The 27,375-nt window shown below is 42.7% G+C and overlaps 2 protein-coding genes across 3 annotated transcripts in view; both read right to left on the reverse strand.

The window, feature by feature from the left end:
• KCNAB1 (potassium voltage-gated channel subfamily A regulatory beta subunit 1) overlaps positions 1-27,375 on the reverse strand; it is a 155,484-nt gene that overhangs the window by 34,745 nt on the left and 93,364 nt on the right. The gene's annotated exons all lie outside the window — the stretch shown is intronic.
• TIPARP (TCDD inducible poly(ADP-ribose) polymerase) lies at positions 1,394-27,302 on the reverse strand. 2 transcript variants are annotated; one of them, XM_069865130.1, is made up of 6 exons: positions 26,948-27,302; positions 23,214-24,280; positions 8,764-8,932; positions 7,375-7,556; positions 3,362-3,637; positions 1,394-2,139 (listed from the first exon to the last, which is right to left on the reverse strand). In XM_069865130.1, exons 2-6 carry the CDS (start codon positions 24,215-24,217, stop codon positions 1,692-1,694), a joined length of 2,079 nt encoding a protein of 692 aa, XP_069721231.1. In that variant the 5' UTR covers positions 24,218-24,280; positions 26,948-27,302; the 3' UTR covers positions 1,394-1,691. The 2 variants fall into 2 exon arrangements, with proteins under 2 accessions (XP_069721231.1, XP_069721230.1); XM_069865129.1 differs by lacking the exon at positions 26,948-27,302 and having other exon boundaries at positions 1,395-2,139; positions 23,214-24,821.

Raw genomic sequence — 27,375 nt, forward strand, 5'->3', positions numbered from 1 at the left:
TTCAATGAAGCCAAGAGCAGGGTCCTGCACCTGGGTCAGGGCAATCCCAAGCACAATTACAAGCTGGCAGAAAATGAATTGAGAGCAGCTCTGGAGAAGGATTTGGAGGTGTTGGTGGATGAGAAGCTCAACATGACCCAGTGGTGTGTGCTTGCAGCCCAGAAAGACAACCTTATCCTAGGCTGGGGTTGCTCCGTTTGACTGCCCAGGCTTTCCATGCAGCAGCACCCCAGAACCCATCTCTACTCTGTGAATCTGCCCCGCACCCTGTCCGTCTCCTCCCTTCACGATAAGTTAATTGGTACCAGGATGAACCACAGCACACGTTGACTGGAACGGCTCATCCTCCTAATCAAGACAGGACCTGGGAATGACTGAGCTGCCTGTTCCAGCATCAACCCTGGGCTGGTCATTACTCTGTTTCTTTTTCCATTCCACTGCTAAAAGTGAGTAAGATGGTTAGATGCTAAAGGTGAGTAAGTGGCTGGACATTAGGAAAAAATTTTTCACAGAAAGGGTCATTGGGCACTGGAACAGGCTGCCCAGGGAGGGGGTTGAGTCCCCTTCCCTGGAGGTGTTTAAGGCACGGGTGGACGAGGTGCTAAGGGACATGGTTTAGTGTTTGATAGGAATGGTTGGACTCAATGATCCAGTGGGTCTCTTCCAACCTGGTTGTTCTTTGATTCTATGATTCTCAGATCACTGAGCCAAGCATATCTGCTTGGAAAACACACAAAAAAAATACACTGATTAAATGAAGATTCTGTGTTGACAATTATTTTCAAGTATCGATCATCAAATTTAATACCAGCTTCATTAAAACAAACTTTCATCCTTGATCAAATCTAAAGCCTCATCAAAAAAGAGGCTTTGTCTGAGGTTTCTTTTCCAATAAATCCACTCCCCAGAGCTACCCACCTTTACCTGGGGTCGTGTGACAGCAGCAGGGACTGGTGGCACGTGCCTGGTGGGGCAGAGGTTCCACAGAACAGACCTGGCTCTTGGCAGCCGGGTGCTGCCCAGGTGCCCTTTCTCGACCCCACCCCAAAATAGTGATAAACTAGGTGTCCCACAAGCTGTTGGGAAGCCACTCTGCTTTAAACCCCAATGGACTGCAATAACCGCATTAACCCCTTCCTAAAATGACACATTTATTTGTGTTGACCTATTTGATAATCCAAAGTATGAGCAGGATGTTAGTTTTGTAATCTCTCCCAACCTTTCTGAAATATAGTAATAAAAAATAGTTAGGATAATCTCTTATTTATTCTGTTTGGGATGAAAATGACTTGGTTCCAATTATCTAGAAACAGCCATCCTTAAGATTTCAAGATCAGGGCATAAGCAATATTCTAGCCACCCTAATACACAGAGAACGCAACTGAAATTATACACGTACGCACATTTTTAAACATGAATATTTACTAACATAAATAAACAGTGTTTTATAACAAAAGGCACAGATTTTCAACTATAAACAATGGAAAAATATTTACAATTTGCACATACATAATCAAACAGCAAGTGCACAATTGGTCACTTCAGATCTTTTCTATATTTTGAGATTTAGTTCCTTCCAAACAAGTAATTCAACCAGTTCCGTAACGTCCAAATTTTATTCCACATAAACTGCTACCAATGCCAGATAAGGGAGTTTATTAAAATGAATAATAATTTAGCAGCACAAGTTTTCAAATGGAGACAGTGTTGCTAACTTCTTCATACTGGATAATAAAATAAGGGTAGCTCTGATCATCATTGAAAATAACAAAAATCTGTGGCTCAAAGTAATTGTCCACACAGGAGTCGTAGAGGTCACTGGTAATGCTGCCGGGGTTCACCGGCGGAGGTCTCCTCATGGTGTGGTTACCCACCGTGTACCTTCCCGTCAGTACTTTCGCCAGGAACATGTAATGAACTCCTTTGGGTGACCTTTTGGAAAAGTTATGGGAATAACTTGCCTTTCTGGCAAAGTAACTGCCCTGTCCGAACATGGTGGCGTGTTTCCCACAGACACGCGGGTCGAAGTTGTGCTTGCAGATTCCATCCACCACATCCTGGGAGGTGCCGTGGAACAAATGCCTTTCGTTCATTATCCTGTCGAGCCCAGTCATTTTCTTGGACATATATTCCTTTTTCCTGGAACAGAAAACGGAAAGTGAAGATGAGCATTCACTGCAGATCTGCAGTGGAAAAGCAGTTTTCACTACAGCCCCTAAATATCAGCTTTATCCTCTGGAATAGCAGATGTGTTAGACTAGGTATAAGGAGGAATTTCTTCATGCTGAGGGTAGGGAGGCTCTGGCCCAGGTTGCCCAGGGAAGCTGTGGCTGCCCCATCCCTGGAGGTGTTCAAAGCCAGGCTGGATGGGGCTTGGAGCCCGTGATCCAGTGGGAGGTGTCCCTGCCCATCGCAGGGGCTGGAACTGGTTGGGCTTTGAGGTTCCTTCCAGCCCAAACTATTCCATCCTTCTACGTGTAAAAAAAAGGACACAAAAACATTTCTGTGTGGAGAGCAGAGCGGGTCTTTCACTTTCTGATTACACTTCTATGCGAAATAATGATTTTTGAAAGGATTGGAGCTGCTACTGCTGGAGGCAGAGTTCTCTCACCTGCACAGTAGCACAGGCAAAGCACCTTGAGAGGCACCTTCTTATCTTAACCTAATATTTCACGTTGGATGCAGAAAGAAATTTTCCAAGTGAAAACAAAAATTAAATCCCTTTACAGCCTCAGAAGGCCACAGAGAGGAATTACTGAGAGACAGGGTGTGTGAAGATGCTCTAGACCAGCATCAATGCTGTAAGAAAATCAATCCCTGCACATACAGCCCATCCTTCGACTTCTCCCTTCTTGAGAAGGGAAAGAGAATCCACAAATCTAATTCTGTATCAGCTATGACGAGGTCAATGGGTGGCAGCTTTCAGACACAGTTTCAGACCAACTTTCAGTTGGTTTGCATGGAACCGACTGCCAGGAGTTTGACTTTGTGAGGGTCTTGGAAGAGCCTGGGCACTAACAGCCACCTTCAACAAAGAGATTATTTGATGGAAATAGTGCCTCGCAATTTGGCTTGAAAATGAACTGGAAGATTTTTGAACAAGATATCCTAGACTTATTTTGAAGTTTCTAGGAAGACACATTTTACAAAGTCACCAGTAAAGAGCTTATCAAACCTCTTACATAGCAATTTACAGGACAAGATATTTTTCAGATAGAATTGTTCAACTGAAGATGCTCCTTCAGAAAATCTGTTATTTACATATTCTACTTAATGATCGATTTATATTTTGCAGCCCAAATTACATGTCCTAAGGTGTTTTTTCCACTGTTGTAACAGAATGGTATTCGCAGTAGCTTACCTTTTATATTTCTCCCAAAGAAACTGATTCTGCACTCTCAGTATTTTCAAAATTCTATATTTGGTCTCTGGCACAGTCTTGTGAAACAGGTTATAAATGGTTCTATAGCTTTTATCCTCCTTCAGAACAGGCACTTGGATGAAGTCCTGAGATGGATCCATACTGACCCAGGTTTCAGGGTAGAAGTTTGGAGAGGTAACAGCAGTCGGAGATAAGACCTGCGAGGAAGCTGGTTCAGCAGATGGAGAGGGGACTGGAGAATTGCCACTCAAGGTCCTAGTTGGGAAAGAAGAGGAGAGAAAGGTTGAGCTTAAACATCCACAAACAGAAGAGCTTCAAATCACATTAGTTTCAACACCAACAGATCCTAAGCAGTTGCTGCTCTTCAATTCTGTAACAATTCACATATCTTTAATGCTTGTTTAAAACACAAACACGCCAGCTATTTCTGCTATTCCTATAACTCCTCCAGCCCTATAAACTAATAACAAAATCTTGACTTTCAGGGACGCTGTTCCATGTAAGGAAATCTTACTGCTTGGTGGTGTTTAAACGCCTACTATCATCATTATTCACATTCTGGGGCGGGGTTATAAACAACAGGCAGGCGAAACGCTACCAAATTGAATTATTTGGTATATTAGCTATAAACTATTAGTGATTTTATCATACAGAATAAGAAAAGATGAATAATGTGGCAACACTTGACATAGTTGCCTTAGGATACAAGAAGAAACATATACTTTCTGCTACGGTATGAATAACAAATAACCCCAACTAATAACATTTTCTAGGCAAAACTCACAGATATTTCACTGCGTTTTGCAGAAGAGGCTATGCTACGTTTCCAGTACTACCCAGTATCATGCTGAGGAAGGCTCTCTTATTTTCATTTGCACAGGCCAGATGTAGATTTGCATTTGCAGTTGCTTATTTTCATGTGACAGACCAGCCCCTCCTCTTGGGAATGCTGCCTGGTGAGAAGCCAGGAGGGGGTGAAGGAGGGAGCTGCTGCTTGTAACGGCCGTGGCAGGGAAAGAACAGACACCACTAAAATCCAGTTAAGGACACCGACTGTGGTGCGACAAGACTTCATTCTTAATCAATACCTGCACCTCTGTGGAATTTTTCACTCTTGAAGCTGCTAAATTTAGATACCGTGGCATTTGTGGCTTATGTTCACCTGATTATAATCTGTACAAGCAAGCCCTACTCAACCGAATAATCCTTACTTATTGGAGTTCTCCCTCTTACGTCAATGAAAATACTTGGAACACGTAAAGCTTGCAGGTTCAGGCTCTGGTTTTCACACTTGGAGTACACAGCTCTTCAGCTCCTGCAAGCTGGTGAGGTGCCCTTTCAGTGGCAAGAATATATGGAACTATCTCAAGATGTCACCAGGAGTACCTTAGCATGGTATTTTTATGGGAAAGGTGTGCTCAGAAGTTGGCAGCTCTTGTTAGGGAAGATTACAAAGTCAGAGGTACCCACTGGCTCGCTGGAAAGACACAAGGTGAACCCCACGGATTACTTTAAATTAAATGTCATTAAAATAAAGTTTAATGAACATTAAAGTTCATAAATTTTTAAGGTCACTTGTATTCTGATAATGTATCACTACCAAATCATAAGCAGAAAACCTGTTCTGACTAGGAGGAAACAGGCAAAGGGAACCCTTTGTGTATTTTTCTTGGGTGTAAGCTGCAATTTGACAACATCCAAGGCCAAATCCGGCCTCCCTGCACACGCACAACTGGATTTTGCACACAGGCAAACTCCATTCCCTACGCTGCCTTTGTAAATAGGGAGTTTACTGGAGAACAAACTCTCAAAGCTTTGCTAAAGGCAAAGCCATTTTCTCCAGAGGGACTCGTGAGGAATCCATCTACTCTTGGTCAGGCATGCTGCTGCCCAGAAAGCCATGTAACTGGGACTTATTCTGATCCTCCTTGCTCATTGGCTTGCTCTTCTCTGCAGAACCTACAGAATTATCTACATGAATAAGAATTCCACTGCTATTCACATCTTACCTAAAGAAATGTCAATTAAGGTTGCCTTTTGGAATATTTAATGCCAGTGATATAATATGAGCCTGAAGGAACCATGTGTGATTTTTTTTGTGTGACCCAGAAATAATTTAATGTGATTTTCTGATTGTAGGTCAAGGTTTTCAGGTCTAGAAAAAAAGTTGGGGGAAAGAAGTCTATTTTTACACTGATGTATTTGATTTGGATCAGAGACAGTAAACTGTACCACCACTCACGCTGTTCAGAGCAGACATACTCTTTAAAAAAGAGTTCACGTGGCTTTCATCTGCTGTTCAAAGCTAAAGAGACCTCATTTTATTTGCATGGATTTGACTCCAACCAAAGTTCTTCTCACTGTTTATCAATAGCTTAACAGAAACCCAGGTGGGTTTGTTTTTTTCCCAAGAATGATTAACAAAATAGCAGCCTGCAATATTACAGCATGCATTTCATTTTTATTCCTTCTAAAGTAAACAGGTAAAAAAAAATAAATATTACTCAAGAACCTCACTCACTTGCACTTGGACTGGAAGATCAAGCACAGGCTCACAACAAGTTAAGGATTAATGAGTAAGACACCAAACACAATAAAAACACCACAGTCTTCTGTTGTACTTTGTTTCTTCTGACTCGTGTAAATTATTTGTATTTATGATATAAGGGAAGCCATTAAAAAGTCAACATCTGTCAACCACTATCACCCACTTCCCAGTTTCCATTCAAGTATTCTCTCCCAATTTGATTCAACTGATTCAAGCAGGTAGCATTGTGTGATGAGCAGAAGCAAATACTGACTTTAAGGATAGCTCCCATAAATATTTCAAATAGTCTTGTTCTCTGCTCAAAGTGGATTTTTAGGTGGGGTCTTTAGATAAAGGAAATAAAAGAAAAGTTTACCACAGAACAACAGAATTTTCAGTGTTTATAGCTAATAATTATGGTCAGAACCCTCAAGGGTCCACTAAAATTAGTGGGAATTGCGTAACTTTAGCACATCTCAAAATTAAACTCACGCTGTAGTAAAATAGCATCAGGAGAATACGCATAGTCCTTACTTTCACTGAGATGATAATCAGAATTGCTACAACCAGAACGTCCTCGCTTGGTTACCTGCATCCTCCCAGTATCGCTTCAATAATTTTGGGTTTCCTTTCTGTAAAAACCCCATCTAAAAATGTTTTTAACAACCACATGTTTTCAAAGAATCACAGAATCACAGAATAACGAGGTTGGAAGAGACCCACCGGATCATCGAGTCCAACCATTCCTATCAACCACTAAACCATGCCCATGGTTTGAGGCTCAAATTCACGTTCACCTCATGACTAGACGTGGTAACAACTCTGCAAGCTAATGAGCTAGAATTCCAGCCCTAGTGTCGCAGTCAAAGCTCCTTGGGCTGGCCCAGCACGTCAAGCTGCCGGAGTAATGACCACAATATGTTACTAACTACTAAACTCTGACCATAACATTTCCAGCTGTGCTGGTGAGATCACGAAAACGGCATTTTTATGAGTTGTAATCAGAAATTACTACACTGCAACACCTTCCTCGCTTTGCCTTTGATGGGGGAGTGTGTTCGTCCCCAGCGGAGATGACAATAAAAACAAGGCATGCTTTAATTGTGCTTGAGAGTTATAAAATGTTTTTAAATGCTCATTTTTATGGGACCTGGAACTGACAGCCTACTGAGATGGTGGACAATACCCTGCAAACTTTAAGTCCATCTGTGCTTCCGACGTTCCGAGATCCACAAGGTACATTATAACCTTTAAAGAACAAACAGAGCCTAGCAGTGAGGAGCATCTCAGATAATATTTATCTTGAAAAGCAGCAAAGCGAGAGCTACCAACATGACCGAGAGACTTTTATTATTGTTTCTGATTTTTCTACCCAATGATGCCTATTTCCTCGTCACATCTTAAAGAATACAGGTTGCACAGACAGAGAAGAAATGCCAAGGTTCCATTTTGCTGGGATACGTACTGTAAGAACGGCATCAGCACAACGCACGAGCGAAGAAGGGGTCTCCTCTTGATCTCTCTTCTGAAACTCGCGTTTTGCTGGAACCCATCTTTGATGTTTAAGATGTACTGATTATGCCAGGTAAAAAAACGAACCTCTTTCAGACCCCGGCAAGTGGCTTCTTCTATCAACCTTACAACAGGCTGTTTCAAGAGAATTAAAACAAACACACACACATGATTAATTATATGTTCAAAACCTAATATTTTTGCCAGAGACCTCAAAGAATCCCCCTCTTCTCTCTTCCCCCTGTTCTGAGGCACAAAGACACTTAAATCTCTTTGAAAAACATTCCATTACTCGTTTGCAAGATCTGCAAACATGGTGGGTCTCACAGCTTTCCTACAGGACTGGTGCAATCATATCTTTACGTGTCAAATGTTATTCCCAAATATTTAACCTAAAACTCCCTTGCCACAAATTACTTTTTGTCTTTGTCCACTGAATGCGAAAAGCAGAATTCTGCTGTAGAACAATCTTTTATATGTTAATATATTCTTCTTTTTTTCTTTTCTGTGCTAGAGAATTCAGTTATTTTAACTTGTCTCATCAAATAGGCTAAACTTTTTGTTACTTGTGGTGCTTTCTTCCAGGCTCTCTCCACTTTTTGCATTTTTTTTCATTTGCAAAGCCCCTGGCGGTATACACTGCTCTGCCTTAAGCACTGATAAAGTCAGCTTGATGCATGGAAAAGATGCAAAAGATCTAGTTTACAATGGTGGAGGTGATTCTGGTACTGCCAAAACTGTAAGACACTGATGAGGTTTTATTAAAAATATTATATACAGCTCTGGCCATCCGAAGAGGAGCTCCTAACCATCACAGGTATTTAAGAAGCTTACTGGGGAGTTTATTTGAATGAAATGAACAGAACAGCAGTGTACAGTGCAGCCTACGGGACAGCGAGCGACTGGATCCAGTGACTCGACACATTCTGCACTGCAGGAAGTTCGGGGAAAGGCAAGTAAGTAAAAAACTGCAAAGCTAAATAGTAGTGGTGTTAAAAGCTGTCCTCCTTGTCTTAAAACCAGATTTCTAGGTATTAGAATGGCCTTTCTTGGTACTGACACGGGCCAGTTAGCTCTCAGATTTGACAATCTGGTCTGTGCCTCCTGTTTTTCAGGGATAATTCAAGGTGCGGTCCAGCAGGGCAGAGTTTTCCTTTTATTGTTTTTTCAGTTCAACACTGACCTTCCTTCTTGATTATCTTTCTCAACAATAACTTCAAGTAACATTCCCAAATGTCCAAAGAGGAAACAGACTGAAAATGTGTATATAGTTTATAGCATATATTGTACATAGAGTTTTGGGTTACAACCCCAAACAAGGATTCTGAAACATGTTAAATACCTCAGAGTATTCTCTCCAGCCAAAGTGGTCCCTGCAGAAGTATTTCCAGACCGTGTAGTAGTTGGAGTTGGAGCTGGGGCAGGAAGGTGTGGACAGTCGTCGCATTTGGTCAAACTCAACAGTTTCATATAATTTCATAAGGTTCAAATCCACCCAAAACTCATGTCCCCTGAAAGAGCAGGAAAAACAAAGAATTCTCACCTTTTGTAACCCATTCAAAACATCACTCGAGATAATAGACAGAACTACTGTTGGTGTAGCCCCCTTCAGAGATCCCCTTGGCTGTGCTTACGTCACTCAACCCCCGTGAACAAGTGGATGTCGCATGACCTTGAAGTTGGCACAACCCAGAGACAAGTGTGTAGAGCGGGACACAAGAGCTGTGATGGCAAAGTAACTTTTCAAAAGTATCCAGGGACGATGGTGGAAAAAACACAGTCTCAGCATGGAAGGACAAAGCGCCGAACGCAGCAGTCTTCCTGCTCCAGTGGTATTTATTCAGCATGCATGAATGGTACAAAAATCAATATCCGTATCCTTGACATTTTGAGCATACTAAGTAAATATATCACACACCATATTTGATGAAGCAGCCACATACTATTCAAAAGGTTATTCTTGTGAAAGTTCGTTAGTGCTTCAGGGAAGAAAAGAAAATGTAAATGGCTCCAGATGAGGAGCATCTGCTGCCAATCCACCAGAGAGTGCGAGTACCTTTCATCACATGCAGCAGAAGAGAATAGCATAATATGAAAAAGAAACACAATTTCTCAATTATGAAGCCTGCACTGTGAAATACTTGGCTGGTTTTTCTGAGTTACTATATTGCTGCTACAAAAATCAGTGCTGGGATGCAACCTCACGTAAAGTGATTGGCGCTTTCCAAAGGACCCAACTTATGAAAAGGAGAAAATAGAAGCGCATTTCTTCTACATGCTTTACAAAGTCACGTTTAACGGTGATGGTGGAATCGCTCAGCAAACAGTTTCTAACACTGTTTCATTAGCCAGTGTTAATAAATTAAAGAATATTCTCAAGTAAAGCATGGAGTTCTACAGCTCTGCTGATCATTAGACAGTTGCTGGATCGTCAGCACTCAAGAACTAAATAAAAAAAATCCATCACAACTGAAAGAAATGACAGTAATATTCACTCCCTATAAAAGTAATTTTTTTTAGAACTGGGATTAAGATATTTCCAAAATAATGCTGTTTACATAATTAGTTTTCTACTTCTATAATCTCTTTAGAAATTGTCAGCTTAGCGCTATTCATTAACAGTTACTAATCTTTGGCAACTGGAAATGCAGTTTTCGAGACTACATAAAATATTTTCTTTGAATTCTGAACAGTAAACATAAATCAAGCTGATACTTGAAATCTGCCGCTTATTTTTAAAATGCCGGCTCATTAGCCCCATAGACAAAGTACCGCGTATGGAATTTGCCACATCAAGTGGCAGCTATTCTAAACATCTACATGATTTCATGAATACCGATTTGCTTCAGAATGGCTGCAATTATGCGATTTCACTCCCTTCCTGGTACAGTTGCTGAAGAGTTTTATTATATCACTTTCACAGAAAACTACTGAAGAGTTCCCACTTGAAAAAATGACGATCAGCTGGAATGATCCTTCGTTTCTCAAGAGGAGGTACAGGTGCATCGCTGTTCTTAGTGTTTATCATCATCAATTAATTGCATTTGGGTCTGTGAAGTGCTAAGCAAGCCTGCAGCATTCAGCAATTTCCTGACATAGGGAAAAGGACAATGTGTCCGTTCCTACGGGCTCACAGTCAGGCGATCCGAACAACTGCTCCTTGGCTGAATTTAGATTGCTTTTGTTTGTTTTCAGTAAGCTTTTACATAGACTTAAAGACAGAGTCCCAGAAGGCAGATCAAATGTTTAAAAATGCAACTCTATGAGCTGCTTTTAAAGTTCTTTGGACATGAAATTCCAGCAGCCCAAGCCACAGGAGCTCAGCCTGGCTGTTTTGGGGACAGTCCCCACTGCTGGGTCTCTGCCACCAGTACCAACCAGCTCTCTTCCCCCTGACACCCAGACGTCAATACTTGAAAGGAACATCTTGCAGTTCCCTGCACGTGCTTCTCTACCAACTATCACAGAACAAAACCAATTAAGACAAAAACTCACACCAAATCTGTAGGAGGTTTAACAGTGTGTTCCCTACATGCAGCACCACAACACCAAGAAGGCCAATGGCATCCTGGCTTGTATCAGAAACAGCGTGACCAGCAGGTCCAGGGAGGTTCTTCTCCCTCTGGACTCGGCACTGGTGAGACCGCTCCTCGAATCCTGTGTTCAGTTCTGGGCCCCTCACCACAAGAAGGATGTTGAGGCTCTGGAGCGAGTCCAGAGAAGAGCAACAAAGCTGGTGAAGGGGCTGGAGAACAGGCCTTATGAGGAGCGGCTGAGAGAGCTGGGGGTGTTTAGCCTGGAGAAGAGGAGGCTGAGGGGAGACCTCATTGCTCTCTCCAACTACCTGAGAGGAGGTTGTGGAGAGGAGGGAGCTGGGCTCTTCTCCCAAGTGACAGGGGACAGGACGAAAGGGAATGGCCTCAAGCTCCACCAGGGGAGGTTCAGGCTGGACATTAGGAAAAAATATTTCGCAGAAAGGATTATTGGGCAGTGGCAGAGGCTGCCCAGGGAGGGGGTTGAGTCACCTTCCCTGGAGGTGTTTAGGGGACGGGTGGATGAGGTGCTGAGGGACATGGGTTAGTGATTGATGGGAATGGTTGGACTCAATGATCCAGTGAGTCTCTTCCAACCCGGTTATTCTATGATTCTATGATTTCTGTTAGAATACAAGAACAGGAGGAAACCAGCTACTCTGTGTAGGAGGCGCATTCCAATAACCCATGTCTTCCCACCCACGCCACATCGCAGGGCAAGAAGTCAGATATATTCATTAAAACCAGCATTCCTCCGCCCTCCACATCGGTGGCCGGTGCATAGACACCCACGCCACTCCAGAAAACCATCACCACAGCCCCTTGGATGCAATTGCTACAGGCAGCGCATTGAGCAAGATCAGCATGACAAGGCAAACGGCAACTACAAGTGATACGAGATGGATCTAGTCAGGAGGAAAACACGCACTGAGCAAAATAAGTGACCAGTACGAACGGACTGAAAATAAATGTACGTCTTAAAAAAAACACACATGCTTTCTGGAGTGAAAAAAAGCTAATAACAGATCACACCGCCTTCCTGGTATGTAGTCATTTAGTTCCATAACAACAAGCTACAATCTACTTTATTTGAAAACAATGTGTGAAATCATGAGGAAATCATCTCTCTGAACTACCAAGCTGTGTCACTATTCATAGTATTTGCAGGCAGCACCACGAGCATGATATTTTGAGTGGATTTCTTCATGAATATTTTTTTATGCTGCCTTAGGAACATTTGCTTTTTCTTATCAACACATAGTCTTGCAATTCAGAATTTCAGTGCCTGATAAAGCTGTTCTTTGAGAAAAGTGAGTCAATGACTGATACTGTTTATATCATCCTTTTGGAGCGAGGAGGTGGACTCACTCTTTTGGGGTTATGTCGCAATACAAAGCCAAGTCCTGAATCAAGACCCCTCAGATACTGTGCTGCACATTGTATGAAACAAACACACAGGAAGGGATTCCTCACGACAAAACCCTCACAACTTCAGCATTCATTTGCACTTTGATACCTTTTCAGGTCAAAAAAACATAACGCATTTCTCCCTACTCCAAAGATCTATGACCTCCAAGAAACTGCAAAGAAATGGAAAACCTTTTCCTTACATGTAAATCATTTTCTTTTAAAGGTGGTAAACCCTCGAAGATTATTTAATTTTTTATAATGCTGTAAGTCATATGTGTCATAAGTGCAAACTGATCACTAGAAAGTTTGCAGTAGTTCCGTGCTAACGCAGGGCAAAGTAAAGAGAATGTGAATATCGAACATTCTAAACCCGATAAAGAGTACCCATGAGCATGCTGAACTCTTTTAAAAGTAATCACATAGAGGTTAATATCCTAAAAAGGTAAAGGTCTAAGATTTTGAAGGCTGGAAGATGGCACAGGCACTTGAAACGTGGCTGGCTTCTGCTACACAACTTGGGTATTTTGAAAGGGGCTGAACGGTGCTAAAGTCCAGCCTCCAACAGCCACGGAGCGCTCCGTGGCAAAGCAAGAAGAACTGAAGTCATGCAACGGGAGGGACCCTGTGGAAGGAAAAACACTCTGAGATGAACAGAGTATAAGACTGCTTTGCCTCATGCTTTTATTGCAGAGCCAGCAGACCTTTAGGATGAACTCCCAGAACTCTGGGTTGACAGTGCGTATGCCAAGAAGGGTATTTGTGTGCACACGTGTTCCAAATCCAAAACAGAGGGAGAACTGTAGGGTTTCTACACGGCTTTCTTCTAGTAGTGCTATAACAACATCAAAACTTCACACGCAACTCCAGCAAAACAAATGGTGTAACTTTTTTTCCTACAACAAACAAAACCTGTGCACCATTAAGGATGCATTTGCACATCTCCCAAGACTCTGTTTAAGATTTGAGGCTGACAGCTAATAACAGCTTAGAGTGAAAAGAGCTTCTCCGAAAGCTAAACATTTTTCTGCGAAACCTGTAGAGAACGTGCCAAATTATTTCTCAGTACTGAAAAATGTAATGATTGCCTGCTCTTAGGAATTTTTCACATTTTTGTAGCCCACTGTTTCTGCCTCTTCTTTACCCAATTCCCCTCCCCTGTGAGCAAACTGAGGAGGACGGGACAGTCATCGCTCATTGACTACACTGACAATTCACTCTTAACAAGAACCCAAGCACCGGCACAGCCAATAACCACCTCCTTTAAATACTCTCCTTGGAAGCCTATGTACGATACAACACAAGTGTTGGTGTTCTCCCATGCCTAACTACAACCACTCAGCCCGTCCAACTGGAAGGGGCACAGTGCTTCTGGACTTTCTGGTGTTGTTCGGTGACACAGAGAGCAGCAGAGCTCCTAAAGCTGCTGCCTTCCAGCTCATGTAACACCAACCTATCACTCTTCAATGAAAGATGGGGACACCAGCTCCACGCAGTTGCTACCTGCAGTTATTTAAAGTTTCTTTCAGACTGAGAGCTGCAGCTTAAAACCAAAAAAAACTTTAATTATATATAAAAAAAGAACCATAATCAAGATATTTCTTGGTTTGGTAACCTCTCTCCATTTCCTTTAGCTGTGAATAGGGAAAGGTTCAGCTGTTTCAGAATTGCAGAATCTTCCTGAAACTCAAACTTCTGTAATATTAAGGATGCTTTAAAAATGTTATTTCTATTTTTTAAGTTGGTGATGTGTTTAGACTGCTACTTCCCACTAATTTTAACAGAAAATGAAGTGATTAAATGACATTAACACCTCAAAATCTACAAAACAGCGGGGTTTTTTTTTCCCTGAATACTTTAATTAAAAACTTTTTAACTCCATATGTTTTCTGCCTAACAATAATTTCTTCAGAATAACACTTCATTACTGTATACAGCTGAAAATTTTAGACAAATGCATTTATTTAAGTGACTGCAACTGAAAAACAAACCATGTGCCCAAATGACTACTTATTTTTTTTATCCTAATTATAATGTTGGGAATAAAGATACTCTCACAAAAACCCTTCATCCACTTAAAATATGTATTATTACAATGCTAATTTACATTCTTAACAGTGTATTTCCCTGTTCAGAAGTAATAACTTTTTCAAACTACAATATTTCCTGGCTTTTAAGCTCTGCAGTCCTAAAATATATTTAGCAATGTTGGTTAGTAATAGCTCTTCAGTTAAAGCACTTCCTCTGTATATTAAAAAGCCTATTACCAGCTTACATAATGCAATGCAGGGGAAAAAAATGAATTGTGATTACAGCCAGTGATTGCCTGATTATACTCCTGCCTTTAGCTTTAAGACACCAGGAATGAAAGCAAATATGACAACTGTACTTCTCAGCTGTCCGAGCCCTAAATATAGGTTAAAGCCCCCAAATTAGGGTCAAGAACAGAAAGAATGCAAGATGCTCAAGGTTATGTCTGATACGTTCTTTAGCAGAACATCACTATCTTCAGTACACTATGATTCACTACTTCTGGGGTAAACTAATGGGTGTCCTCCATTAGGTACAGATAATGGATAACATGGGTTGGGAGAGGAAAAAACAACAAGGAACCAGCAAGGCACACATCGCCTTGTTTTGTGCCCTGAAGAGAGCCTGAAAGAACATGGAACACATCATAGGAGCATGACTACATAGCTACCTGCACCTCCAAGAGATGCCAGCGTACAATGGGAAGGAAACATTTGGTCCTGTGATGACTACAGAGGCAGAACAAATGCACACGAAACCAGGAATTAAAACCCTTTATCACGTGCCAGGGCAAAACATCCATCCCAACACTTCCTCTGCACCAGCTCCAGAAGACAAGCTCCATCAAGAGGGTCTCTTGCTCTTTGTACTTTTCTTGGGCAGTTTGCGTCAAGGAAAAGGAGAGTTGGTATGACAAAAAAAAAAAGCATCTAGTGTTGTTACTCATAGAATGGTTTGGGTTGGAAGGGACCTTAAACCTCATTCAGTTCCAACTCTCTGCCACGGGCAGGGACTCCTTCCACTGGATCAGGTTGCTCAAAGCCTCATCCAACCTGGCCTTGAACACCTCCAGGGATGGGGCAGCCACGACTTCTCTGGGCAACCTGGGCCTCCCCACCCTCACAGGAAAACATTTCTTCCTAAGATCTCATCTCCATCTCTCCTCTTTCTGCTTAAGCTGTTCCCCTTCGTCCTATCCCTGCACTCCCCAATAAAGAACCGCTCTCCATCATAGACTTTCAAGCATCCATCTGGAAACATCAGTCCGGAGAAGAGTGGGAAAGTGGTGATGAAGGCTACAGCTCGTCAGATGTTTGGGGAAGCAGGAAACGTATTCAAATACCTTGGTGGGGCGAAGTGTTACTCCCATTGCCTCTTTGCATCACGCACCAGGAAAAGCCTTCAGCGCAGCCTGAAACCACTAATAAAAACAGCGCTGTGTTTTTCTGCAGAAAGATTTATTAAACCTCTCTGCAAATACCAACAAAACTTCGCCTCATCTGGCTTCCGAGGTAGAAAAGTACAACCCCCACCTTCCCCTCGGAAATACAGACGCAGAGAGAGACTAAAACAGAGCCCCAAGTCCCACAGAATCTGCAACAGAGGTGGGAACAGAGATTTCTTGATAACTTCTTCTCACCAACTAACCAAATAAAGGCCTCTATTTATAAACACAGCAGTTTGATGGAACTGAAAGAATAAGCACATTGAACTCTTAAGAATACAGCCCAGAATCCCAAATTTGGTGTTGTACTACAGTTCAAAATGAAATTCAGCAAGCGCTCTCAATAGCAGAACCTGGTCCCTCAAATAAGTGACATTTTCTTTGCCCCCTAACTATAAGAAATAACACAAAGTCATAATCTCTTCAGGACACTGAAGCCAGCAGGTAACTTGACTAGCAAGTTACAACCTGGGAGTCTTTTTTCAGGTGAACCTAGCCTGATAAAATAAGCATTTTTGGGCTCACTGTTCCATGCATCCTTCTGGAGCACTTCAGCTTAAGGTGTGAATCATCTGTGCTGTTTCCACACAGCAAGGCAAACGTCGCTAGGTGTTATGTACAATCAGGAGAATTATTTTTTTTGCGAGAGCTGTGAAATTGCATGTGGTTTTGAACCCTTCCCCCGAGTTCAGTTACATGTCATGACTCTTACCACAAACAGGGCTCAAGCAAAAAAAAAAAGAAACCTAGCAATCAGCAAAGGTCTGTACAGGAAATGAAACCCTGTTCCCATCAGAACAGCTGTGATACAAAGCCAGACTGAGAGCAAAGCACCACTTCGATGATGAAACTGTTGATTTTCTCTCTGACTAAACCAGTTCCTCTCTGCAATAGCAACAACCTGAAAGCCACTGAGGGCAACAAATGAGCTTAAAATACCCAAACAGGTATGGAAACCATTTGTACTTGAGATAGAGAGATGAGTCAAATCGAACTCGGCTGCTGTAGGGGACGGAAGCTGGGCATTCGCACTTTCAGTCACCCCAAATGGACAATATTTCATCTTATTTGTACAAATATCAGCAATATTACATTCTATTTGTAGCAAATAGTTGTTTGCAGTTGCAGGATGCAGTCCGCCTTTGGGTGTGGGACCAAGCATTTAAACTCTGCTGCGTGAAACTCAGCTTCGCTTGAAGTACATCCTCTTAATAAGATGTTTCTCTGTAAGCAGAGGTACTGGAATCCTGAAATAGGAACAACAGATCTTGGACAACAGCAGCCAAAACCTGCTCCCATCGAAACCAGTTCCGACTCCATAGGAAGCAATAGAAAGCAAGCGCCCGAGTGACACTTAGAAAGGGACACACTTCACACAGTTCTTCACAAAAAAGCAATAAAAATGCAGCCAAACCCTAGTTATTGCAGTAAGGAGTGTGAAAGGAGAACAGGAACCTTCCCTCAGAGCAGCAACGCTCTGCAGCAGGGCAAGAACAAAAAACAAGCTGGTAAACATGATCCCGCAGCCCTGATCTTATCAGTATCTCATCATTCTATAACTGAAAAGAGGAGCAGCAGGTGACAGGGCAGGAAATTAAGTTTCATATTTTACTTCACATGTTCCCTCATCGTGTCATGCTGCTTCTCTCTGCTGTGACCGTAAGCTTTCCAGAAGGTTTATATTGAGAGGCTCAGAAAAGAGAAAGATGTTACACAAAGCTTTACATCTATGCCTAAAAGGCTCAGAGAAAAAAAATATAATGGCTCAATATAGGAGTAGCTTTACTGCTTTTCCTATATTTACTATTTAGAAGAGGTTAGAACGGTCCTGTGGTATGAACTACTGTTTAGGTCTAAAAATCTGTAGTAATGAGGATGTCAAACATTCAATTCTTCCAAAATACATGCAGCATAATCCATAGTTCAAATCCAAGTGCCAGCTTCTCTTTGCAGTAGAGGATAGGCAGGGTAGATGGCTAGTAGCAGAGTCTCCTACCTACACCAGATGAGGATCTGTTTTGCAGAGTGTTGTCTGTTAATTTCTGTATGGGTTGATGTTTTAGAGACAGCAGAGGCACAGCTCAGAGCAGCAACAGCACTGATATAGGGATGGGTTTTCAAATGATGAGGCATTTGCTTTGTCACACGACAATACGAACACTTTCTAAAGCACTTGGACGGAGTCCCATTTCCAAAGCTCCATTTTTTGAAGTGTTCTGCATAGACAACCTGCTTCTGGTTTTCATAATTCTAGCCAATCTCAGGACTTAAAATAGCTCTGAAACTTATGATAAATAATGAAACTACATCCTTTTCACCACAGCTTGACATGAGGTGGTTGTGTACAAGTGTGGGAGTCACCACTGACCACCAGTTCTGGGTGTTCCAGTTTCTGAATGTTCCATGTCACACCTTCCACACGCAGCTTCCCCAAAACTGAGAAAAGACTCTTTTACATATTTGACTACAAGTACCAAATTCTGCAATTATTACGCAGCTCAAATTCCTACTGATTTCAACAAATATGTGCACCAAAAACGAAGGAACATCACAGTCACTGCTCTTGCCAAGCGAATAATTCTAATAGACTCTGTTCTTCATCCTTATCAAAGCAGGTGGGCAGACAATGCTGCACCACCACGCCTGCTGGATAACCTGCAAGCAACTCTTCGGAGCAATCCATTTCACCAATTATAAATCTTTGTTTCGGAAAGGACTGTTTTATTACTGTAAGTACACAGGGAACAGATTGACCTCAACCTGAAGCCAGGTGACAGCTGTTTCCAAAACTGTAATCTGTTTACTGACGTGAAACAAGAAAAGAGAGATAGAAAAGTGACTGCCGATTCCTACAGCAGCTCAGCAAAACACTTCTCACTTCCCTAGATGTATACAGCTAGAGGCCAATTAGTTTTATTTCATATGTAAATGATACTATAAAGCGAAGCAAAGAGGAATTCATTGAAGCAAACTATTATAAAGCACAAGGCAAACACTTCCAAAATCACTTCACATGCTTTTTATTTAGAGTCTCTCTCTTGCATTCCTTCTAGCAAGGAATTAAAGAAGTTCAAAACCATTCAGCTGTGTATATTCAAGAAAAACCACACACAAAATCACCAAGCACAGTGAATTTCAGCTCTTCTCCCATCTCCGGCGTTATCAATAACACATGAGTTATCTCATGCACTGTGGCAGCTGTGCAGAGCAGAAAGAGAACTCCAAGTTTAACTATTCAATTGGTCAGACAACATGCAGAAGCCTCTCAACAACTGAAACACTCTAGATGAAAGTATATAAGCGTATTCTAACAGCAGAGAAGCAAGTTATCTCATGAAGACAAGAATGAAGGAGAACTAGTTTCCTTTACATTTCTTTTTGTCCTTACCTTTCCCTTCCCAGGTGCCTCCATATGCCACTGATAACCAGGTATATATAAGAGTAGTTAAACTGCTCCCAGGCAGAATGTGTGCTGCTAGAGGTCTACCTGCTTCTCCCTAACTGGAGACATTTCATTTTGACCTTTCTCTTCCACCTAGAAGGAACCATTTCCTAAAACTTACAGTAATTACAGAAAGAAAAAAAAAAAGAAGAAGAAATTAAAGCAACCGTGAGAAGCTGTTGTTTCACAGGCACTGGGATATGCTGGGGTACACGTAGTTGAACCGACGCTGCAGTTCCCATGGCACACACAGATGTCTCTCTGCCAAGAGAAGGGGTGGAATTTTGTTGCGGGGGGAACTGATGGGTCAGGAACTGTGGACTCATTTCAAACAAATTCTCCTGTAATCAGTAATGATGTTGCTTATTTTGAAAAGCAACAACTGCATGGCTGGACAGGCATGGGGTGGGTAAAACCTGCTCAGTTCTACAGCCAAGTACTTCCCCTTACTAAAGAACAACTTAAGATATCCCAGCTTGGGTACTCTCGGGCTGGAAAGCAGCACTTGGCATTGTCGTCTCCTCTCTACTTAGCTGCAAGCTGGAACTTCTCCAGGGCCTCTCCTCACATACATGAGGAAAACTGAGTGCTTCTAAGTATTTCAACCTGCTTAAGTACATACTCCCCCCACAGTTGTTTAAATAGCTCGGTATTTGGTTCTAAATACTTGATAGACTTAAGAAAGCAAAAATATAAACAAGCTTTATATTCAGTTTGAGAACAAACTGCTGGAACTATCTGATGCAATTATACTACAAAGTAGTAACAAAACAAGGTGCACCGCTTCTACTTTAAGATCTTGATCCCTTAGGTGGAAGGCAACAACTTAATTTATATTTTACATTACTCATCTCATTAACATTAAGCTGAAGAAAGATTTATGCAAAATAGCTACGTGAAGAGATTCATATTTGAACTTGGAGCTCATTCTCTAATTGAGCCACTTTCTTGAATGGTCCAGCTTTCTTGGAGCAGGACACAACAGCAACAGCACGCATGCAGATTACTTACTATGCCACAGAAACTGTGTTTAAAACAAAGGAAAATAAACAACTACCACCCACTGGTTGTCAGGCTGGCTTCTGCAGGGCCTTTCTTGGACATGCAAACTGCTGAACAGACATTTCCTTGTTGTATGCAATCTGTATAGATAGGCCTGTAAAGCTAGTCTGACCACAAGAGATTAATAGCTTTAGCCAAATAATGCGGTAACCATGTGAACGATGAGCTGTTCTAGCATGTTTGCAAGCCTCTCCACAAGGTTCAACACGCTGCTATCTGCATCTTGTTGCCAGGAGACACAACATCGCCCAGGAACATAAGGGAAGCCAGGTTGCACTGACCACCAGTGAACTCCATGAAGAGTCAGAGTCCAAGCGACCCATGTCCAGAGGTTTAGCACGTTCTTCTGATACAAGATGATGTCATGTAAAAAGAAACTTGCAACATTGCACGGTAAGCCATTTACTTAAAACCATGCTAAGTCTAAGTTCTAGACCATATCAAATTTAATGTTTGAAATCATGGAATCATTAAGGTTGGAAAAGTCCTCTAAGATCATCCAGTCCAACCATCAACCCAACACCACCGTGCCTCCTAAACCACATCCTGAAGTGCCACATCTACATGTTTTTTGAACACCTCCAGGCATGGTGATTCCATCACTTCCCTGGGCAGCCTGTTCCAATGCTTCACCACTCCTTATTTGTTAGTTTTATTTACTAGTTTTCACGAATATCCAGTCTAAACCTCCTCTGGAGCACTTGAGGCCATTTCCTCTCATCCTATCGCTTGTTACTTGGGAGAACAGACCAACACCCAGCTCGCTACAACTTCCTTTCAGGCAGTTGCAGAGGGTAATCACAGAATCACTAGGTTGGAAAAGACCCACAGGACCATCATAACAAGGTCTCCCCTCAGTCTCCTCTTCTCTAGGCTGAACAGTCCCAGTTCCCTCAGTTGCTCCTCGTAACACTCGTGCTCCAGACCCTACACCAGCTTTGTTACCCTTCTCTGGACACACTCCTATGTTCTCACTGATAATTTTCTACAAACTTGAAGCTCATCCCAAGGCTGAACCACATGCAAGAGTCACAAAACCTACCAATGTGTCATTCCCCAGTAAGCGGATATTGAGAATTTATAACAGTCGTGCAAACTTGCCACTCACTGGGTCGTCAGCTAAACTCAACGGGATGAAGTCGAGTTTGCATTCAAAGAATCTGCCTCCCCTTCGACAGCAGAGTTCCACGCTGACTGCAGAACCAGCAGAGCCTTGGCCCAGCACACCTGGGTCTCCTGCGAGCACCCCGTTTCGCTGCCTTCATTCACAGTTAACAGAACATCACATGCCTTGCAGCACACCTGCAAAGTTTCTTCTCAAGCGGTTCAGACAGACAGGAACTCTGTGTACCCAGAGACCAAAACACCCACCAGACTGGAAACCTGCAAACTAAGTGTGAAGGCGAGCAATGCCTCTCAGCCAATTTTACAGGCTGGAGATGACTAAGCAATGATGAAGCATTGTTTCAATTGAATTATCGTTCTTAACTCCATCGTGTAGAAGACGCAGCTCATGCGCGTAGCGATGGATTCTGTGATACAGGCTTCAAAAAACAACACTTTTTGCTCATTTGCACAGAGCTCAAATTTAAATCACTTGCATGGACTTGTCTGATTTCTGCATTTGCTGTTTTGTTTTCAGGAATCATTTAAAATACTTGGAAAAGAAGTGCAAGTTTTTCTGGTGTAAAATACAACGAATTTTATTTACCCCCCATGGTTTGGGGTCTTTTTGAGTGTTTTGGGTTTTTTTTTTTAGCAGACTGGCATATTCTTTTCAAGACAATTCTATAAAATATTATTGCCTATTACATATAATTCTGATTTCCTACTTCACTTTGATTCTCAGCGTGGGGTATCTCTATTCTGGTATTGTCTTCAGCAGAAAGGATGAATCTGTAGGCTGATGTAGCCCGAGTTTTAGTGCTGAATCCAACATCCAGTAAGGTGAAAGACTCACATCAGCTTTAAGCATTAGATTGGGTGCCTGGTGCCTAGTGAGAAATCTCAGCATAGAAAATGAAAACTACAAAAAATAAGGAAGAAGGGATAGACTTCTTCAGGAAGTGGAAAGAAGAAAAGGCAACAAGAACAAACCCACAACAAACCAGATGGCAAAGGCAATTTGAAGTTTTTTACTACGCGACTACAGAAGTGTTGCTTTGAACAGACTGTGACTGGAATGAGTTGCGCCCAGCTTACAGATTATAGCAGGGCAGATAAGATAAGAGAAATCTGCATTGTATGTTTCCTCCAGAAGAAAACCCCAGGAGTCTACACCCTGTGTTCAAACAAACACGGGCTACATCGATCCAATGAACCTGTCAACATTAGCACTCCCCACTACTACTCAAAATGGACCTTGTGTTATAAAAGTTGAAGAAGTTCTGGGTTAGATCTCAGGGTGTAAGATCAAGACTAATATGATAACATAAGCAGGGAAAGTTAAAAGCTGTTTCTACTTTCAGAAAACGAGTAGATAAACACTACTATGTATAGAGGAAACAATAACTTCAATAGTGATTTAACATTTTTAGGTGACAACTTAAACAGATGATCAGCATTTCTAAACACATTGCTCAGGTTGCTCATAGTGAATTAGCTGAAGCATCATCTTATTTCAAACACTTCAAGTCCTTCAGCTTCAAAGAATACTTTCCAGATGATAAACAGCAGTTTTAATAGGTGTGTAAGAATTTTCTGTTGCAGCAAGCTTGTTATTCAGGTAACATCATCACAGGGTTTACAAAACACTTGCATACAAAACATCAAGAAAAAAAAGAACACAAACACACACAGTGTTACGTTTCTGCACTGCTGCTCAGTTAAGGACCTTTGGCTTTGCTAGTAAAGGAGTAAACTCATTTACCTACCGATATTTCACTTTGATCCTATCGTTGTCAGGGTTGCAGTAGAGTCTTTCCAGGTGCTCCTGGGAATCATTGGTCACACTTTGCCAACTCTGGGTTGCCGTGCTTCTCACTTGCCAGTGATAAGGCAAGACTGTGTGATGTTTGGGACAATCATTGCCATAAACACAAGTGCCCTGGAGAAAATCCACACATATTTCTATTCCGTCTTCCTGATGGGTGTGATATTGCAGCTGGTTCAAGAGCTCAAATACCAGATCAAGAGAAGCTTCTTCACTTTTATCCTGGAATATCCCAGCATTGAATTTATTGCTTGGGTTCAAATTGTAATGCACCGGGCGGGTATCCTCTCGAAATAAGCCAGTTGTGTAGCTTTCCAGAACCTTCTCGAACGTGTACCTTTCCAGAACCTTGTCAAACGTGTACCCTTCCAGAATCTTGTCTGGGAACAAAGGACAACTGGTGCCATCACTAGCAGTAGGGTGCAAAGGATGATCCTGGAATGATTCATTACTGTTAGCAGCAGCAGTTCCAGGAGTAGTTTCTGGTGAGAAACCTTGCTCTCCTGGCTGGACGTTCTGCTCGGGATGTCCAGAAGAAGGACAAGCCACTGGCAATTGACTCTGCACTTCTGGAGCTGTTGGCACCAGCACGGTCATGTTATTTTGTGACATTATTTTTGGTTGGGGGCAAGAAGTACCAAGGTCCAGAGTCTTTTTCACAGCAGGTTCACATAAGTCACTACGACCACCACTCTGGCCTCGGGGCACAAAGACTCTATCCAAAGTCCCAGCTCCCAGCAAACTGGTAAAAATCGGCCGCAAAGCCCGGAAAGTTTCTGTGTCCAGTCTCTTCTGCACTTGCTGCTTCTTCTTGAAGCAAGGCTTCACTGGTGGTATCTTTTCAGACTGTCTTATCTGAGGAGGCAGGTCCTCTGAAGGAGGGCACTTCATTCCCGGGGAGGGAGCCTGCTGCACGACACACGCTGGCTTGGGTTCGGTGTCCATCGGACACAGACTTTGCTCTCTCCAAATCACTTTCAAATGTCCCAGAGCCTCCCAAGAACCAATCTAGGGCAGAAAGGAAAACAAGACAGTTAATCTCTCTAATTGCTCATGGTTGACACGAACAAGATCACCCCTGGAGAGGATTTCGAGCCAGCAACAGCAAACTCCTCCCCACCCTGTGACTGTGGGTAGCCCCTAGGCACGTAAAGCATGAAACCAGCTAAACTCAGGCTAATTAATCCCAAACACACACTCATCGTCCTCTCGCAATGAAATCACAGAGACACTCAGGCACGCACACACAGTCCCCGAGGGGGGTGGGGGGGGGCAGGAAGGAGGGGGGTGCTCTGATGCCTTCCTCCCTGTGATGATATTTAATAATGAGTAGCACTTTAGTTCATGATATTCCACAAAAGTGAACATTGCATTGCTCATTTTTATGCCTCCCTCACACACAGACCCGAGAACACGATCATTAGCAGACAAACAGCCCTGAACATTCCCACCACACTTCCATGCACCATTTTTTCTTCTACCAGATAAGCAGGCAGACGTACACATTCCCATTCTATTCACATCCATCTTCCCTCATACCTCCCACATTCATCACACCCCACACATCCACCCAGGAGCAGCACCAGAGGACTGTTGGCTTCGCTTCGACCAACAGCAAACTCCATACCGACTTCAACAGGGGCCAGGATTGAATCACTGGGGTTTTAGGCACAGGAATTCAAGTGCTTACACCCTGTTCTTCCTGCTATGCATCTGATGCCGACAGCCTCCTGCATGCCCAGACACTCCCCTTCGCACACAGCCACATGCCCACACGCTCTCACACTGACTCAGATGCACAGGCTGCACTCGGTCACCCTGCTGTGACACGCCAAGCTCGTTTGCCTCTTACTGGGCTCGTCAACAAGAATTAAAACCAGGCAGGGAAGAAAACAAAGGGGGTAGTTACTCAGGAACAGGGAAAAACAATCAATTACTCGCAAGATGAAAAATAATTTTTTCTCTGAAGTACAAATAAATAATGCCTCGTACGTCACCAGAAAGCAAGCTCTATACCTTTTAATCAGGATTCCTGTAATATTTGATTACATTTAATTAAATGCTCTACAGTTTCCTTGCATGTAGCCACAAATCTTAGAGTGTAGCACATCAAGGATTGTTTCCTAGATAAATGCACTCCAGGCAAAGTAACTTCTCATGACAAAAAAATCCCAGAAAACAAGATAAAATTTGGCAATAAATTCTTACTATTGACTATTTGCTCTAGAAAATTACTCACTGTGTCTTCTTATTTTGGAACATTCATTTGTAAGGCTTTTGCACTATCCTGGGAAAAACACACCAGGAAAAAAAGTTGCACCTCTCCAGCTTTCCATTTTTAGATTAAATTTAAAGCAACCAATGTATTTCTTTGCCAGTTAAAACAAACTCCAGAATTACTGGTATCTCTGCTATTCCTCCACAGATACACCAGGCAACTCCCTTTTTAAATCATCAAGGCTACTTTAGACCTTCAAGTGACTTCAGAGGTCTGAGATCTCTGAACTCCAGATAGAATCAGAGGCTACACTATGCCCTGGTTTAACAATCCCTGTGATATGCAAGAGGGTCTGCCAGGGTTTAAGTGATCCTGCTGTGCCAAGTTGCTAAATAAGCGCTTTCTGGCCGTTTTCAGCTGTATCTTTAATGCTATTTCAATATTGTTACTGCTCACTCGATTATCATTTAAGTTTTGCTGCTATTTTTGAAGAACTGCTGTACTGTAATGGAGTTGAATCCCCCAAGAACTCTAAATATAGAAAGCGGTGGGAATGAAGAACACCAGAATTTGTTGGCATTTCTACAAAGTCTGACACAAAAACCCCCGAGACTCTGCCTGTAACTCTTTATTAAATAAATTAAGGAGATCAACTACCATGAATTTCACAACAGTTCCCTTCTGAGCTGACACACGCTGCACGCGATGCTGCCAGTGTTCAAAGCAATTCCACAGAGCACTTTCTGAACGCTTGTGGAGGATCTCCCGTCGGTTTTGCTTTCGCATCTTCTACAAACCAAAAATGGGTTCCTTCGAGCTCCGACTGAATCTTTGGGATCTCTTCACTGTCACCCTCAGTCAATGGTTGATAAGTTCCCGTCACAGATTTCTTTAGCTTCACAAGAAACTCGATGTTCGCTCACTGTTCACTCTAGCACAGTGACATTTTTCCAACCAAGGGTAAAAAAATATCCCTATTTGAACGTATGTCCACTCGCACAGAGTGAAACGATCAAGTTGAGTCTCGTCTCACCGTGACAGGTTAGAACATGCTCTTCACCCATCTCTTTGTCTCTCCCCTCCCACTCTTGTTTCCCGAGCTATAGGGTCAGTCTCAGGGTTTTTGTGTCAGAACTTGTATTTCAGCATTTTCACACCCCCAAATCAATTACTATTATTTAGAAAGAACACAAACAAACACAAAGAGCGATGCTACATCTGCACGATACATTTCAGCAGGGGAAGCTCTCTCGGTGGGAGATGTCAGCCCTGAGCGCTGGCCGTCTCACACCAACCACACCTCCTTTTCCTTTGCTGAAGGAAGCAAGTCTGGTGGTCCTAAAATAAATAATTAAACCCAGACAAAAGCAGCAGCCCCAACGCAAAGCCAAACACGAACTCGAAGAAGCCGATCCCGACGGACAAGAGTTCCCGCAGGTTCTCCTGCTGCAACCTACCCTTTCTGCTCCCCTCCAGCAGGTCTCTCTCAGTTTAAGGGTACCTCCAGAGCGAGATCAGCTCTTCTGGTGCAGAAAAAAAACAACCAAACACAACAGCGAGCTGCAGCCGGGCGCTCGCAGGGCTGTATCTCCACCTCAGAAATGCAGGGACGCCTGCCTCTCCGGTCACACGGCTCGGGCTGCTTCTCAAGTTGCCTGTGGGGTTACCAGGAGATGGTGGAGGGGGAGGGAAGGAGGGGAGAAAGGAGGGAAGAAGGAAGGGAAGGAGGGAAGGAGGCAGGGAAGGAGGGATGCAGCGGGAGGGATGCTGCAGCCCTGCCCGCCCCACAGTCGGTGCCCCAGCCGCCCCGCAGCTCCTCTGCTCCTCACATCCCGTCACTGTTTTAAATATCGCTTCCCTGAAGAGCCGTCCAGGCGGCTGCGCG

This window comes from Phaenicophaeus curvirostris, chromosome 10, assembly GCF_032191515.1.
Source record: "Phaenicophaeus curvirostris isolate KB17595 chromosome 10, BPBGC_Pcur_1.0, whole genome shotgun sequence".
Taxonomy (NCBI): Eukaryota; Metazoa; Chordata; class Aves; order Cuculiformes; family Cuculidae; genus Phaenicophaeus; species Phaenicophaeus curvirostris.